The following is a 19,308-nucleotide window of genomic DNA, read 5'->3' on the forward strand; positions in this document are numbered from 1 at the left end:
CTTTTGGAACAGCTCTCACAGCCCCCTGACCTCAACATCTTTGAAAATCTGTAGGTAGATCTTAAAACTGCTGTGCATGCAAGACAGCCTAAAAATATTGCAGAACTCGTGGTGATCTGCAGGAAGAGTGTGCAAAAACTCCTAAATCAAGAATAGATAGATTCTTAGCTGCTACAGAAAGTGTTTTCAAGCTGTGATATCTGCCAGAGGAGGGGTTATTAAGTCCTGACTTGGTAGGATACCTAAACAGTGTTGTAACAGTGTCAACATTTGATGTCTGTTTGTTGCAGGGGCTGTATTTACTTATTTTCACTTCAAAAATCAACAAATACTTAATTTGCCCAAAGGTGCCCAAACCTTTGCAAACAACTGTACTGTATAGCTACTTTTCATGCAAATATCAGGGCAAATTCTGCTGCAAAATCAGTGTTATCCTCCAACCCACCAGCAGCACTACTATCCTCTCACACTGGCTTTTTAACTGTGACCTTCTCTTTCATTGTTCATCTGTCCCCCAGTCTTTCCCTCTGCTTCCATCCCATCTTCCATTTTCAGGCATTTTCAGTCTACAAACCAATCTCCAGGCCAATTCACATCCGATTCTAATCTCACCTCTATTGCAATGCTCATTCCCGCAGCCTCTTGCTCGGGTGGACAGATGCAGAGAAAGAAAAGGGAGGAGACAAAGCCAACTAGACACCACTGTGCCGTTAGTCAGCCTTAATCTTTCAAAAGTGCTTTGTCAAGTGTTTCCTGTGCACTCTTGCATACCTTTTAGTTCATTAAAAGTTACACAAAGGGAGTGGGCTCTAAAGATTGGGGGGGGGGACGGGGGGGCAAGGACAAAACAAAAAGAAAAACAATACAATTTATTTGAGATGTGCCAAAAATGGAAAATGGAGAAAATGGAAAAGAGGAGTTGAGATGAGATCTTGTGTGCCCCGGTCTTTTCCAATAGCCCACAGTATTGATGCTATTCATCATTTGGCAGAAGGACCGTGGCTGTTCTGCGCATACAAGGGGCCCATACATCAACTTCATCATCCATATAACAAAACAAGCTGGCTGCCACTGTAGGCGGTGAGTTCACTCTTTCTGGCCGTAATAACTGTGTTTCCACTGGGCTCCAAACATCGGGAACGCCGCTCTTACCAGCCTGGACTCTGCAGTTCCTACCCGTCAGCAAGGTTACATAAATTCAATTTGTTTACAAGAGCACGCTGCTGCGACAGTGGGCCAAACAGCCTGTGGTGTTCACCACAGTGGCATGGCAGAGGACAGCGAATGCATAATATAGGTAGACTAATTTGGTCACAGTAGATGCAAATGCAAAATGTAACTCAAGACGACTGCCTTGGGCATGAACGTTTTTCCCACTTTTTCCAGAGATTATCCCAGAAGTTTCTTGGAAATATTGACCCCTGCAATGTGTTTAAATTATGTTTTAATTATAAGCACTGTACAAATACTTTATCATTGATAAACTGCAAGTGTTGGAAGAAGCTGAGTGCACCACTCACTGCTGTAGCTGGTTATGAGGAAGCAGAACAGGAATGGTAATGAAATGGATAAAAATCTTTCCTCCTTCTTCATCTGCATTGATACAAAACAAATATACTTTCACTGCAGTGATTGATAACATGCGGGGCAGGTACACCACATATCCATTACTGTAGCTGTGCCAGTAGGATTTTAGATGCACCTGCCACCACCCACTTACAGTACATCCAGGCCTGGATTAAGATACCTCTGGACCCCCTGTTTTGGCTCTTAGCCAGAGCCTGTAGACGTGAAGATCGGCATAAATTTGTCTTCATCGGTGGTGTTTCTAATACTAACTTCAATTCTGCTCTCTCAAATGTTTTTTATACTTTTCCCTTTTCTCTGTTATTACTTTAAGTTCTACTATCTCAAATTTTGTATTTATTTTTCTCTTACAGATGTTTTTTTTTTTTTAATCAAATCAGTATACATATTTTCTTAAGCTGAAACTATTTCCTTAATAATCTCATACTATGAACAAATGTCTCGCTCTGTTATCCTGATTTCTATATGCATATGCAGTACAGATTATACATCCTTAGCAAATCTCTGATTTGTGATACGAGTATATACATATAATTTTTCCATAGATTTCCGTATTGTTGCAGTTAGCTGTTTTATTTTCAAGTGTTAAAGTTTAAATACATAATAAATATGTTTATTTTCCTTTACTTGGTCATTTAGCTCTAAATATTTAATGTTTTCGAGATAGTTAGGGTTTGAAACCAACTGGAGGCTTTGAAGGATAAGGCAACTAAAACTATATTTTACTACTGTCAACAAATCCCATAGAAAGACCATAACCAATAATCCATTAGTCTCTAAATACTTTCCCATTTTCCTGCCCTGTCTGTTCCTTTCAGCCCCAAGCCAAATCATTTCAACTGAAAACATGAATATTTAAAAACAGGTCTCAAATACATGGTTTCATTTTCTTGCAGGCTCAGTAATTTTATAAAACACTGAGTCGCTTTTTAGCAAATGTTACTCAAATAGGACAAAAAAAGTGTATTAGTTGGGGACTATCTTTGGTCACATATTTGGTGAATTTTAACAGCTCTGAGATGGTGTATATAAAACCAACTGAGAAAAAAATATGTAGTGCAAATTTCATTGTTATGAAGAGATATCACCCATTCCAAAAGTGTGACTCGTTGATGTTTAAGAATTTCTGGACAGCAATCAAGTCCTATGCAGGTCACAGTATCAGGTCTTTAGTCGATAATAAGAAGAATAGAAATTCAGAAGTTAAGGCCATTGTGATACCTATTTTTACCTCAAGGCATGGTGAGGTTTAGGGGGTAAAAGAGAAGGTTATGCAGTTGTAACTCTCACAAGGTAAGCAGAACTAAATTTTATATTTGTTCTTGTGCAATTAGCAAGGTTTAAAAATTACAGTTTATACAGTTGGGGGAAGGCCAGGAAGGCTCGCTAAGATACTTCATGTCTAACTCTAAGGGGCCAGCAACTGATTGTGTCTTGGTCTTTCTGGTGATGAAGTGAATACTGATGAAAAAATATCAGTCTCAGAGTTTTGTGTTTCTCACTTAGCTCCTTCTTTCAGCACTACAAAGTCACAACTCACCTTGTGATCAAGTCTTTCAGCTTTTATATTTTAACCATCCAATCTCCAGCCAGCAAATTCATGAGATTTTTTAACAGTTTTTTTTTGTGTGTGTGTGTGTTACTTTTGCGCTGCAGATATTTGAGGATGCTCGAAGATTGAGGGCTAACCTCAACACTAACATTTACAGTCAGTAGAGTAAGAATGCTTTCAAAATAACAGGACCGCACTAGAATTAGAGCTAGAAGCCTGTGGGGGACTGAAGGCTGTATCATCTCTTTAAGAGGAAAAGTATTCAAAAGACTTAATCCTTGGAGAAAAATCCCTGAGAGTTGCAAAAAAGTACAAGTTACTGGATAGAGCTTGAAACATCGAAGCTTGAAAAGTAAAACTGTTTGAGCGTCATCCCTAAATAAAGATTGCTACTGGAGACAAGGAGAGATAAATGTCTATCTGTGCAATGAGTGTGAACTTATAGTGCTGATAAACAGCATTTCTTTCCAGTTCTGTCATTAAAAAAACTTTTGCTAGACTTTTGCATAGTCATTTATAACCTTTCACACAGTTCAGTTTATAAACTTGGATTAGTCTAATGTAAGAGAAATCACTATAAGGTTTAACAATCATTTTTTAAGGTAGTTTTTGTGTTCTTTCTTTGTCCACTTTCCTCTTTATGCTTTATATTGATTACATGATTAAACAGATCACTATTCTTACCATTAATATTACTATTGCATCACGTCTTTTGTAGAATGCATCATCAGAAATATTCATAAGCTGTCATGTTGTAACCACAGCTTAAAGGCATTAAAACTTTCCAAGGATTTACAATATTCATTTCACAAAGCCTTCAGCATGAAACTCAGTCGACAGGCAGTAGGCTGCTGACACTGCGGATAGCGTCACTGCCTGGTTAGAGCTCCTTGTTGCTGACAGCGTGTCCAACACTGTGTGAAAGCCCGCTGTGATGGGAGGGACAACGCTGATGGAAACATGGACGCTATTTTGGCACGAGCTGATCTTCTCTATTCAGAGGATGTGGAGCAGACAGCATGGCGGACAGTGTAGAATAAAACAGCTTTGTGAGGACTTTGGTGTGAAGTAGTGGTTCTCATCCATGTGCGATCGAGGCCCGGGAGATTGGAGGGCTTTGTTCCAACCAATCACTTCACCAGCAGACTTCACTGATTAGATCTTCCTCTCTGCCTGCATCTGTGAAATCAGCCAGTGCCGTGTTTGATTGGAATAAAAGATTGTGAACTTCTAGATGTCAGAAAATCGTGGAGAAACAATGTAACAGAATATGGAATAAAGACAGTAGAGTACGTAGAAGATAGCACTGAGTAAAGTATAGAGGAGAGAATAGTGTATGGAGCAAAAACAGCACAGTCTATAAAATAGACAATAAAAGGTTCCTTAAAGGGGCAATAAAGGGGATTTATTAGGATGAGATGCCCACAGTTTGTCATTGAGGGAGGTAGGAGGGTTACACACAAAATATATCTTAACAAGTATAACTATGTCTTAACAAACATGTGGTGTCATATAGATATTTTTTGGAGAAGACATTTCAGAAATGTCTCAAAATTAGTCTTAGTATCTTGACACAAGACAGAACAATCAGACCTACATTTAGGGTCAGGAAAATAACATTTAAATTTGGTAAAAGAAAAGTATATGTATTGGAAACAGGTGAAATATCCTCACCATATCTGCAAATGTGTCATAAAAAAGTAGGACTTTAAGATTCACCAACTGACTCACGACTGAGTGGAGATATTTTGCAGTATAACTGTGTAAACTCTCCTCCATGCCCACTGGAGTTTCAAGGTTACTTAAAGTGAGTCATGAAGCATGGAGAGTAAAGTATGAAGAAAAAAGAACATGGAGTAGAGTAAAGAGTTGTGAGTAGAGACCAGAGTAGCACCTAACTTACAAAACAAGTGATGATGTAGGGTAGCTTAACTTGCATGTTAGTTTTACCGTCCATAAAACACACTTAAATTTAATATATTGTCATGGTCAAGACTGATCTATGAGCTTTACAGAGGACAGATGCTGGAGAGACTGTTTAATCAAATCAAATCCCTTGGACAAGTACTTCATGTGCCGTCACAATATGGAGACAAAAGTACTTATTGGAGATACAGCGCATGTGAAATAGTGTCTGAATATTTCATCCATGAGGATTCATCTGTTGGCTGGCTGCCTCTTCGAAACCAGGTTTGCAAAACAAGCTCTTCCTTAAGCTGCATCCCCCAGCTTTTTTTGTCTCTCTGCCTTTGTTTCATCTTTTCAGAGAAAACCATCACTGTATACAATGTGCATCCAATAATAAACTTTATTTTTAAAGCAACTGTTAATTCATTAAAATAATCAGCAACTATGAGGGCAGAGATATCTAATGCAAGGTGATGCTATCAGTGATTAACGTTAAAAACTTCCACAGAACTTAATAAAGCCTTCAAGAGTTCAAAGGTAACTCTTACAGCTCATTGACCACAAACCACTGCAACCACCATGTTGTGTCATCTGTGCTAGTTAGCTGTGCTAAGGAGAAACAAAGGATGAAACAGCTATATAGTGAAATAATGCACAAAGAAAGAAAGGTATAAATGGACAATTTTTCCTTAGTGACACAATAGATGGTGAAATCACCCTCTGAACTACAGCCCAGCAGACCTTCTTTCACAGTAGCAATTCAGTGAATAATTCTACAATTAAAAGTTCTTTATGTGGTCCAGAAGGGCACTTCAACTAAAAAGGGCAAAGTAGCAGCAGCTTGAGCCACTATATCCACTGTACAGTGCTCTGCAAGTCCTGATATGAGGCATGAAGTGCAGAATATCGTAAGAGACATAACAAAGTGGAGAGACTAAAGCAACAAACGCTCATTCTGAGCCTCACAGATCCTCTGACACTGCAGAAATAATTGGCACATTGTGAAGGGCAGATATTTATGCCAGTTTAGCTGCAGACTGTCAGAGATGGATGGCGCTCTGCCTGCTGGTGACAGACTGTTAAAGAGACCTCAGAATAGTGACTGCTCAGGATTTCCCAAACAACGAAGCGCATGGGTAAATTTGAGAGAAAAACAATTCACTTTTGTGTTGCGCCTGTGAAGAAAAGGTTTTGACCTTCAAGCTCCTTTGTGATGAATTCATCTGAAGAAGTTCATTCAGGCCTCGCTCATCACAATTTTTTTTTAGTTAATCTCCTGCTTAATATCTTATTCAGTCCTTTGACAACTGGCTTACTTAGTTATTCAGCTCTCTCTCCCCCTGATTCGAGTGTTTGAACGAGAGGCCCAAGGCAGGTCATAAACATTATGATTTCACAGAAATGAGATCATTACTTTCCACAAAGTCAGATCTCTAAAACATTCTCATGTATAATCACAATGTGTCATTTGAATCTGTGTCTGTAGTCTGGTGCCACAACATGCCTACCAGCATCTCAACTTTTTTGGTTGAAAGCATCCTTAATTCTGCTACTTACAGGGAAAAGCTATCCATTTTAATAATGTGGCTATCTCCTCCCTAAGCCTAGAGACTAAGTCAGTACCTGTGACAGCTGGAAAACCAGAAGGACTAATGTTTGAATATGTATAGGAATAAAAGCTCCTTTTAAGTTGTAAGGACATCAGTTTGTTCTGTGATATGTTTATGACTGACGGTTCAAGTCCTGAATGGTCAATTAATTGTGTAAGTTGACAAACTAATCTCAGTATGAGGTCAATGTAGCAGCTGTTCTGGAGCTTTTGATTGTCTCACACAGTCATCACACTCAGCTAATATAGTTGTTGAACTGTAGACATTCAGGTTCAAATTAAGACTTCTGATCCAAGCTGTTTTAAAAGATGAGTTCATTCTTGACCTTGGAAATCAAAAATTCTAAGAAATACATATGTTTAGATATTATTTTAGATGTATAATTTGAGAAAATAACATTGAAGTAGCTAAACTTGTGAAATATTTTGTACAGGGGTTAGATTAGTTTAGAACTGGAATTGGTATGATTAAGGTCAGATCTTCATCAATTGCATGATTTCCATCATATTTGTTCCGTTTCTCCCCGGGACATCAGAATGTCAAACCAGATGTTGCACTATTGGCTCAGTGCAATAACTGAGCCAATGACTTTAGAGAGCCTCTCTGACCAAAACATGATGCCATATGGGGCTAATCTCAATTCACACTCTGGATGTGCTCAAGCCTGTGGTTTTGAATGAGGATTCTGACATGATTGTGATTTATGTGACAGAAGAGGGGTGTGCAGATGTTCTAAATATATGACGTTTTGATTAAATTTTGCAGTCTTGTTTGGTTACAGCTTGCACTTAAGCAATGAGAAATGGCATACAGGTAACTATGCATATGTTTACCTCCTAATGGATTTCACATATGTCTTCAGTACCCACAGCTAGTGTAGGTGCCCAGTAGGTTTTTAGCACAAGAAGATTTGAGAGTGGGATACTGTATTAACAGTCTTTCTTTCCAAGAGAATTCTTATGGTAAACTACTAGTCAAATATGTGCCTCAAAGTTGAGGTTACCTCAGAGCATCTGTTGTGCATGTCCATAGAAATCACAGCTGTGTGACCTCAAAAATTCAGTTAAGCGCATAAACATTAGAGGCAGTATGTCAGGATGTAATGTAAGGTCAGCAGCAGACTCTGAACAAATGTCAACAAAAACAGCTGAAAGTTGTTAAAAAAAAATAAATAAAAGAGCTGTCACTACTCTAGCTTTTTTTTGCCATTACCTTGCCTTTAACTTAACAGTATAACCTCCTTATGCGTTGCCATTATATTCACTTTCAAGTATGCTGACACAAAAAGCAAGTATATCATGAGTCTTTGTTATATTGTTAACTTATTTCCGATCTAAAAGCAAGACTCTGTCCAAATAAAATAGTCTACAATTTGCAGCAACTGATGTTAAGACATTAAATACTGATGCATTGAGAAGTTTGACATATTGTGTGAAATGAAGGAAGGCTTTTGTAGAATTATTTGTTTATTTTCTTTAAACTAATGTACTGAAAAAAGTATTGGTACTGCACTTGAGTGCTGCATTGGCACTGGTATCACAAACTGCTGCTGATACTAGCTTTCACCATCATTTTGCAATCGCACTTCTTGTGATAGCACTCCTCATTTGGACCTGCCCAAGCACGTGGATGAACTGAGAGTGTTGTGTGTGACTTCTGCTATCATGTGACTCACACAACCCAGTCTGACAGTGATTGCGAGGAGATGGAGTCACATGGGCCCTGTACTGTAGTTGATGCAGGTGGGAAGCTCTTAGATGAAAGGTAATGCTGGGTTTGATGTACTGGTAAAGATTGGCTGAGAGTTGAGTGATAAAGATGAGTGGTCAAGGTTAGTGAGAGGCCACCGGTCATTGTGACAGAATAAAATGGTATCCAGATGAGGAAGCACGGCCTAAGGGTTGGCTACAGGTTGCTGATGTTGTTCGCTCAGTCAGAGAATCGACATTATCAATGCATATGTTAGTTCTAATGTGATTTCAAGTGCATTGGCTGCATTTGGGATCTGCTTCTTTAGAGAATGTTCACAGATTAAATGCAGGCTCCCTCTGCGTCATTGTGGTTATATGTCATTTCCAGGAAGGTAAGTTAATGGAGGCAAAGGACAAGAGTTGTGGCAGGAAATTGGCCAAATTACGAGAAAATGGGAATAAAAAGACTTTGTAGACCTAAACTGAATGATTTTACATTGCTATGTTGCAGATCATGACTCCTACATTGGACAGTACTCTTAGTACAGAGGCAGAGATTAATTCATGGGCGACCTAGAACAAAATTTGCCTTCTTCAATCTATTTGCTGGGGCAGTCAGGTCAGGTTAGCCTGATCAAGAATGATGTACACTAAGGGAACATGTACTTGGTATTCTATGAAAAGATAAGCAATTTAATTCTGTGCAATCTGGCAACCATTTGTGACACGTTCCATCAAAATTTTGGCTGTTTTGGGTTTTTATGTGTTTCTAAGTAAAGTCTGCAGATTTAATACAGTCTAAATATAAATGTTAAATTCAAATGATAACTATAGTTTTGAAAATCAGGTCAGAAAGATTTTCCCCAAGCTACTGATTGACAAGACTGAATAAAGTTTATTGACAGATGTGAGATTGTGGTTGTCAGAGGAAGTTAGCAGAGGAAATAAAATAAATCCACAGAAGGAAGACATCGTTTGACTTCTAAATTCAACCGAACTGATTTAATTTCAGAATTTCGCGCCGGCAGGTGATAGTGAAGACTGACAGCAGTTTGACTCGGACTGTGTGACTAGCATTAGCGCTGATCATGATCCTGATGCCAGTTAAAGTGTAGTTGTTCATCTTTTATCAGGTGTATTCCATGTTTTTGTACTCTTGTCTATATGGGCTTCTAGGCCTATCTACTGTACATGTGCTCGTGCACGTGGGCGTGTACACGTATGTGTGAGTGTATGTGTAGGTTATATATACATATGAGACTTAATAAATCAGATTTAATACAAGTGGAAAATGGCAGAACGTGTTATTTTCTCAAAAATGATTTTGATAACAGTCAATTTGGAACATATTCATAGATATTGACGTAGAAAGATAACGTTGGTATCACCAGAAAGCTGGGACGTTAATCCTTACAGATATATTGAAAAATCTAAATGTGTTTCTGGGTCAAAATGACTCAAGATGATGGAGCAGGCCACATTTGTTACTTTTTAAAAAAATATGGAAACCAATAAACTGGAACTGTATTGTATTTTTTGTCTTTATAATAATTCCTTATTCTGCCCTACTTATTGTTTAATTTATTATATATTGCCTTTTCTCTTTGTTTGGCTAGACTGTTCTTGTTGTGGGTGGAAAAGTTTTGCACAGTATGTTATTTTGTTTGCTTGCTGTATGCTAAAAAACCCTTGATTAAAAACAAAACAAAACAAAACTAACAAAAAAAAACAAAAAACAGAGAAAGGCGTTTTTATGTGGCCAGTGATAAATTTGAACCTAAAGGATTTGAAGCACTTAGAAAAAATCAGTTATATATCAGTTTTATATATCAGTTTTTTAAGGACTTGTAAATCGTCACTTTTCTTGAGTGTTTGAAATAAATTTACATTAATTCATGAATGTGTGAATTTACATAAAAGTTTTTATCAAGCAGAATTCATAAAATAAAAATAATTTTAAAAAAAACAAAGCAAAAAAAGCTTCGAGAAAATATGCACAGATAATTTTAGTGTGATATTCACAGAATATCTGATTGTTTTGGGTGAAAACAGTGACTGAGAGTGCCAGCATCTCAACTGAGCATGTGAGCGTGGAGCTGCACGGTGAGTGTAAACTAGCAGACGGTGCAGATTGTGCCGTTAAAGCAAAAACACCTGAACAACTTCAACTAAACTAACAGCCTGGCATGCTCTAAACATTCATTGCAAGAACATCTGTTTGCACCTGGCATAATGTACCAAGTGCAAATCCACTGGTGTTTTGTTTTTCTGATATTAATATCTTTGTAATAACAGCTGCTTGTTTAACATATTAATATCCACTAACAGGAAAAGAATCATTCACGTAAAAACAGCTGCAGTGTACACCAACACTTGTTGTGCCTGATTAAGTTTGCTTTGTTAACGCTGAACATCAGAATACACATGAGCGGCTCAGACTCCCAGTCGCTCTTTTTCTGGCCTTAAGCACTGACGTATTGACAACAGCTGGCAGCTTTCCTAGAAAATATCACCCAGCTGCCCCCTTATTGGAGCCCAATAAGAATATCTGTCCATCTGCAGTGGCTAATCAAATGCCAAGACAATGCAAATGACAAGAGAGGGTCAAAACTCAAACCACAGCCTTCTCACGGATTTAATGAGTTTTGTGTTTGTTTGTTTCACCTTCTTATACAAGCAGTTGCACAGCCATAAACAAGGCCGGGCTTGTATTATTCAGTTTCACTCCTCTACACTCAGACATAAACAATATGTTGTCTTGCATGTGGAAACATTAAAGCTAATCGTTGGCACGTCTGAAGGTCATTTGATCAAATCTTTCCCTCACGATTATTGATTAATAAATGTATAGATAATTCACACATTCAAAAGTGATAAAACATTTAAACGTTTGAGAACATCTAGGAGCTGAGACTCTGAGTGGAAACTATTTGTTCAGTAGTTTACAATCTTTTGTCACGCCTCTCTCCGTTACCTCACGCACACCCGCACACAGGCACACACTTAGCTAAAGTACTTTGCGATGGACCTGTGTTAAAAGCACTTCAGACTACAGTAGTACGTTAGAAATGAATTTGACTTGACTTGACCTTTTGTGACTATTAAACTAATTACACTTGTGAAGCTGAACAATTTGATAGTGCTCTCTCTATCTGTCTTTAATCCCAGGCCTCTTGTACTTTCTGTTGAGAGGACAATGGAGTGCTGTCAATGTATGTATGAAACATGTCTGTTTTGATTGTCCTGACCTGTCTAGAGTTACAGAGTTCATTCTTTGTTATTTTTATAATTCTCATGTTCTGTATCTAACATAATTACAGAAGGAAGACTAAAAAAAACATGGAGGAAATAATTCTGAAATAATTTAATCACAGTTAGAAACATGGCTGCAGAGCTGAAACATATTAAATTTGATGCCAATTAGCAATATTTTTCAGCCGTAAAAGAGGCTAGAAAAATCAGCTCTTTGATATGTAAGATTTCAAAGCGACATGAGACAACTAACAGCTTTCAAAAGAGACTAAATCACCTGTGATCAAACCTGCAGGTGCATCAGTCCAAAAACACTAAAAGTTTATTTAATATGTCAAGGGAATCAGTCTGGAAAATCAAAGCAACATGTACTCCACACAGCAAACTGCAGTGACCTAAAGGAACAGCAGCTGTTGAATCTAACCAACAGGAATAAGATGGGCTGATAACATATCAAGTTTGACAATACGGTTTCACTGGTGATCAACCACATATGAGCCCATTTTTGATGCAAAGTACCTGTATTTAGTATTTATCAGCAATTACCACTTCTATGAAGACATATTCTTTATTATTTAGAACTGTGCTTTATATTGTCTTCCATTATCTGTTTGTACAGCTTCCACATATGAGTGAGTTATAGTTGCTGACAAATACATTAATTAACAGCAAATACATTGTGAATTACAGTGTTTTCTATACCCTTTCATTGCTTGTTTATAAACTGTGTATATGCTAAACGGGGAGGACTTAATAACAAAAAGTCACCCTCTGATGTATGCATTTCAGTTTCATTTCACAGGTGGCATTACTGTGTATTTCTTTTGTTACTGACAACAAACCCTTTGAGGATGAAAACCAGCAATGATTTGATTCTGCCCAGCTTGATATAGTTTATGTCTGTGCCCTAAAGCTCCATTGTTGTCTAACTATTAAAAGTTTAAAACTGAGCCACAACACTGTAGTGGGTGCCATGTTCCTTCATTACCATGAACACACACTGTGGTTTATTTTGAGTTTATCCGATATACACCATCTCCCTGTAGTCTCTAACAAATGCACTGTTTACTGCAGTCTGAATAATGTTTGCTGCAAACAATAGTGTCCAGCTATTTTAGGCAATTATTAACATTTTAAAGAAAAAAATGAAAGCATATTTTCATGACCTGTTTAAAAGTTTTCAGTAGGAACAAATGGGCTTCATTCGAAGCTCCAAACTTAGACTGGCAAAGTTGGAAAGTACTGACAGATGGACTAGACGGAGCTAAAATGATCAACAGGAAATTATTCAGTAACTATTTTCATAATTTATCAAATTTAAGATGTCATCAAGACATTGATCATGCAAAAAATGTCAAACATCTTTTGGTTCCACCTTCTCCAGTACAATTATTTTCTATCTTTGTAAAGGTAATATCTTTGGGTTCTGCACAAAACAATTATTCTGGCTATTTTCCACAAATGTTCTGACATTTTAAGTCTTAATATAAGTAATTAATAAACTGCGAGAATAATTGGCAGGAAACATTTACATGGGATTTGTTGACAATCTTTGAGGTTTTTAAGGGATTTGGCTTTGAAAAACTGCATGAAGTTTGTAAACTTAATGACTTGTCAGGATGTAAATTTTTTAGGAGTAGAGGTAAGTTTTCAGTTTTGGAGAGCTGCAGGCACTGTGAGCTAACAACCCACATCAGCCTCAGGCTCACAGAGGCAGCCAATCCATGGAAAATGGATAGTCAGTTTCCATTTACTCTCTCAACTATTTTCTGAATAAAGGTGATATTCTCATAGGAAAACTAGAGTGGGTCAAATATACAGTCAGTAAGATATTCAGGCCAGACTATGACAGTGTAGTAAAGTCTGTTTCTTCTCTTTTTTCCCTTTTGTAATGTAGTAGTGCAGCCACGTCTGGCTGTCTGCACATATCCCTTTGAACTGCTATCCTGTGGGGTTGCTCACTCCAAATACCATCTGCAATATCCAACTCCTAGCACCATTTTGGCCCATGGTAGAGCATCAAAAGCTTCAAAGCACACAAGTGACTTCTGACCTCGCCGAGCACGATCCTCTAATGCATGACAGGCTGGGTGGAGGAAGTGTCATGCTGCGGGGACAACATCAGACGGCATCAGGTCTGGTAGCGGTGTTGGACAGAGTACACGTGAGAGGTGTGACTCAACTGCAGAGTTGCTGTGTGAGCTCTTTGGGATCCCTAATTACCCACAGGAAAATACAACACACTAACAACTGGTCTTGAACCCCAAAGACAGATTCTGACATTTCTGAGAAGGTCAAAGTTAATTACCGTGTGAGACTCTATTCAAGGGGAGGGAACAAGAGGGGATTGTTTGTGTCGAAAAATGCCTCCAAATTTGAATAAGAAGGTTACTTGTCTCACAACCCTAATGTTAAGAAGTTACATATTGACTACTGACAGATAATATCGAATACCACCTCAATCAATGATGGATTTGTGCCACAAATGTAACTGATGTGGAGCATGACGTAGTGAGGAAATATTGGTGAAGGTAGTGCTGCCAAATTCATTTTATCACTGAATATTTGTGGGCTTTGGAATGTCTATAAGACAAAAGCACATAATCCAACCAGATTACTTTAGGTTAAGAGAATATTTTGGATTTTTTATGATGAAGAATGGCAAGAATATTTGCCAGAAACCAAGGTGACATCTTCAAATGCTGTTTTTGTCTGAGTTACAGGCCAAAACAAAAAAGACTTCCATTTGCAATGATTAAAAAAAACAGAAAATCAGCAGATCTTCTCATTTGAGAGGCAAGAAACTGTGAATGTTTGGTATTTCTGACAACTTAAGGATCAACTTAATCCTTTTTAACATTAATAAAAATCATTCTTAGCTGCAGCTCTAGTGTATCCAAGCATAGAAAAGATGAAATGAGAGGACAAAATGGCTTCAGAGTGGATAGAAAGGAACAAGAACAATTGTTCCTGCTTCAAAACCAGGAGATGACAGAGAGTAAAGGCAGTATCACCATTACCTCCCTTGCAGAGGCTCCATCATTGCATCACACGGTATAAACTATTAAGAACTGACAGGATAAATTATTAAGAGCTCCATTTGCATGGCTCCATTATCCCCTGAATAAAAACAGAGGCCAACAGCGTGACTCATACATACAAGTTTTGCGCGCAGAGTCCTCCACAAATAGGGAAGAGATGTCTTCGTCCACGCCGGCCTCATTTTTGGCAATGCAGGTATAGGCACCAGTGTCCTCAAAGTGCACATTGCTGATGTGCACCTCACTTCCATTAGCTTTGAGGAACAACAGAGGAAACAGACAAGAAAAGATTTGATTTCCAGAATGGGATAAAAGGCAACTTCATGTTACCATCCTCTGCTACCATTACTCTGTTACATAACAGTTCTCTAATATGTTTGGAAGAAGGGTGAGAGGTTTGCTTCAGGGAGAATTCAAAAAGGTAGGAGTTCAGAGTGAGAATGTGGCACAGGTCTGCCACATGCTGTGTTTCTGATTTAGTGTTTTTGTGCACAGCCTCAAAAGAAAAGCATTTGTCTTCAGTGCTTATTGAAAGAACTGCAAACAACTTTAAACTTTGCCTCTCAATATCTGACGCTGGGGCTGGACAATAAACAACATTTATCAACATACTGACATGATGAATGTCTTGATGATATAAATATACTCATAACAATTTCTAGCCAACGTCTTTAAACTGAAAATAGCACCAACAACTAATGACATCTATCCAGAAAGTCAAGAAACCAGCCAGCTACAAGATCAACATCTTTCAGTGCTGATGCTATAATTAAACAAAACAAATGAGGAAAATACATGCACTGAAATATGAAAAAACATTACATTAACTGTTACTTCAGTATATCTGTTGATTCATCTTGATAAAAGATTTAGATTGCATTGCCCAGCCCTATTTTAAACATGTAAAATAAATCATTATTAACAGTAATAGTAAGAATGGACAGTAGTCATGGTCATACAAGAGCAACAATAGTGACATTTATGTTAGTGGTAGCACTAGCAATTGTAAAAGCAATTGTAGCAGTAAAAGTGTTAGTAACAGCAGCAGTAAAATAATAATGGACGCAGTAGCAATAAATATATTGTAATATAATGGCAATAAAAGTGTACATGCAGTAAGCAGTAAACTCTTGACTCCTCTGTACCTTGCAGGGTGAGCTGTTTGGACAGCTTGGTTGTGATGTCCATGCCATTCTTCAGCCAAGCCAGCTGGGGGCTGGGGATACCCTCGGCATGGCAGCGCAGGCTGGCAGTGCACGCCTGGCTCCCTGGCTTGGCTCTCTGGGTAAACACGGATGACGGGAGGAACTGGAAATATGGTGAAAAAGAACAGGGAGACATGTGGGATGGAGAAATTAACAAATGTTGCATGATCTTAACACTGTTGTTTACATTAGTACCACTTGAGTGAGGCAACCTTATTAAACAAGAAGTTTTGGAGAAGATGCCTGAACTTATGGCTTTGCATTAGCATACACTATCAATAGCATTGGGTGTATTTTCAGCATTGCTGAATGCCTTTAGATAAGGTTAACGTGCTCCGTGAAGCCAAACAAATCAGATAGATAAATAAGGGAGAGAACCTCTGTTCGGATGTTATCGATTTTGCTTGGTAGTCATTGATTTTATGTAACCTTTTGTCAGGAAGGAGATGAGAGGATAGATGCGGAGAAAACAAAATGTGTGAAGAAAGAAAAGGCACAGACTAAATGTCACTATCTTGTGCAAACTGTTACAAAAGCTGATGTTACACATCTTGGAACACTGTGCCACTGTCATGCCAGAGTTTTACTTCTTTACCCTACCCTGAAGCAAAAATAAACAAACAAAAAAACTCTCCTACATATTGTACTTCCAAGAACTATAAATCAACACAAATCAATAAAACACACAAATGCATTAATAATATGCATTTATGCATTGGCTGAGAATATGCCACGAGTTTTGCTCTACACCCGAGGGGCTAACTTGTTAGAGTCTTGCTCCACAAAACATGGAAAATATCAAAAGAATGAATCTGAATAATCCTTTAAAAAGGGAGAAGCCTTCTCTCAATAGCATAACAATGATAAAACATTTTAAAAGGATAGTACTGTACTATCTCTGAGGAGACTCTGCCACTGAAATGGTGACTGAAACTTGGACAGTGACAATGAACTGTTTACAGAGTGACCATAAAAATGCAGCATGATTCATTCCCCAACAGCCTGTCACATATAAGGATGACAACCTGGCAGTGGTTTAAGTAGGTACATCAAATCTCTATCTTGCCATCATGTTTTGAGCAATCCCTCACAGCCTCCGTGGCCCAAATCAGTGTCCTCTTTTTTTTCCTTCTTTCTGAAACAGACTTCAGAGACATGAGCAGAGGATGGAAGTGAGACTCTTGGCAGAAGCAGAGAAGGCAGACGTGCTGTAGAGACCATTTCCTGTGGGCACTGGGTTAGAGGAAGTCTTTACTCAGCCAGGTGAGTGAAAGGAGTGAAGATTGCTGCCACGGCCATCTGGTAACCACAGCACTCCCGGGCTTTGGAGCTCACGTCAACCTCACTGCCAACACGCAGTCCACAGTGGGCCTCCAAGGGCTCTTATGGCACCCAGGTTACTTTACCAATCACAGTGACGGAGACACTCCAGTTACGCCGATGCCCCCCAGCAGTAACAAGGTTGACTGAACAGAACCCATGGAGACAATTATTTTGTATGATCTTTTGAGTGAAGATTATTACTCACACTTAATTTCCTCTCACACGCCCATACAAATAGACAAAAGCTTCCTTTCTTTTATCTGTTTTTATACAGCATGTTGACTGTATCACTATGTGACACACTATGTGTAAATCACTACTTTGCAACTGCTCTATAAACAGCTATTTGAATCTATAGCTGCATCTGTAAATCAGTATCTCTGAATGCATGTACAATAAAAGCAGTGAAAAGTGTAAATTCTATGATTTGTCTGTCTGAGATCCTGCTGTTTTTATAACGTGTCAAAATCAGTATTCATTGTGCTAGAAAGAAATTCATATGCATTTTACATTTACCTTGAATGCGTTCAAATGCATTCTAATATCCTGTTTATGATCAGGTTTTTAGAATGTCATGGTTATGGTTTTGCACATATGTACATTATATCCTGGTTGAGAAAACTGGTTATGGGCAGTACTGTGGCATGAAAACACCTAATCTTAATTTCTAAAACATTCTCAACCAGTATAAGTACATCATTAATGATCTACACAATGAAATGAAAGTGAAAGTGTGACACTGATAAGACAGAGAATTAGATCTGAACCAGCTGGTCGATAAATTGATTATTCAATCGACAGAAAATTGGCCACAGACTTATCAACTACCTCGATACACGGTTAATTATTATTTTTTCAAGCAGAAATGCCAACTTTTGCTGGTGTAAGCCTTGAGAATGTGAAGATTTGCAGCCTTCTTTTGTCCTACAACAGTTAAGTAAATAAGTTTTGGTTTTTGACAAAACAATAAATCAAGAAAATAACATGCAAATCAAACAATAATGAAAACAACTGTAGTCCTACAGAGGTTTTATTTTATTGATGCTGTTGTCTTCTATTAGTGATAAATAAAAGAAGAACTAAATTCAGCAGAGTGGTAACTGCAGCAGAGCCCATGCAGCCTGATTCATCATTCATTTATGTTCAATGTAAACATCATATCCAAAATATGATATCAACGAGGACCCTATCCATAACACTAGGTAAACACTGACACTATGGAATCAGAAGAAATAAAGCATGCTCTGTTTGATCCTTGTATTGTAAATTATGGCAAATAATCTACTTCATTTTCACTGTGTAGAAAACAGAGTACAAATACATCAAATATCTTGAACATATTGAGGATTAAAGAGACAAACTGTGATTCATCTACTTTGTGATCTCTCTGAGACTGAATGGCTGGGCAGGATGTGTGGATGTGTGGAGTGTGTGGCGGTGTTGGGGGAAAATTTGGGGGTCATGACAGACACGGCACGTACCTTTGTTTCTGGCACAAAACCACAACAGCCTATTAATCAACAGCCGTATACTGCAAGCATGGATCGACCAGCTTCCCTTGGGCACCTCATTATTAAAACCTCTCAGGCAATCTCACAAAGTTACATTAATTAGTGTGTTGGAATTAAAACTTGGATGGATCCACAAGCCTTTTTATTCAAGAAAAAATTGTATTACTACCACAGCGGTCAGTAAGAGAGTAATTCAGGTTCGTTTGTTAGGGAAAGACTTTACTTGAGCAAAAGCTTCAACACTCACATATAGTACAGTATATATGAAACGAGCACTTAATGAGGATCACCAATCACCATACTGATACTGAATAAGCCCTGTCTTTGCTCTTAAAACAGCCTAATTTTTGTGGCCAAAGGACGTTTGAGATTCTGGTTCATGTTGACATTGACACAATAGCTACAGATTTGTCAACTACGCATTGATGCTGCAAATCTTTTCAACCATATCCCACAGGTGTTCTTCTGGAATCAGATCTGATGACTAGGGAGGCAACTGAAGTTCACTGAACTCACTGTCATGTTCATGAAGTAAAATTAAGATGACATTTGCTTTGTGACATGGTGCATTATCATGCTAGATGTAGCAAATTAGAGGAGGGGTTAATTGTGGCCATAACGTGATCCA

The 19,308-nt window shown here is 38.1% G+C and overlaps 1 protein-coding gene across 1 annotated transcript in view; it reads right to left on the reverse strand.

Annotated features, from left to right (window-relative positions):
• fstl5 (follistatin-like 5) overlaps window positions 1-19,308 on the reverse strand; it is a 160,812-nt gene that overhangs the window by 24,090 nt on the left and 117,414 nt on the right. The window contains 3 exon segments of the mRNA XM_018687637.2: window positions 14,761-14,895; window positions 15,787-15,895; window positions 15,897-15,949. Of these exon segments, the coding sequence (XP_018543153.1) occupies window positions 14,761-14,895; window positions 15,787-15,895; window positions 15,897-15,949 (297 nt within the window).

The sequence above is a fragment of the Lates calcarifer genome, linkage group LG8 (assembly GCF_001640805.2).
Source record: "Lates calcarifer isolate ASB-BC8 linkage group LG8, TLL_Latcal_v3, whole genome shotgun sequence".
Lineage (NCBI taxonomy): Eukaryota > Metazoa > Chordata > Actinopteri > Centropomidae > Lates > Lates calcarifer.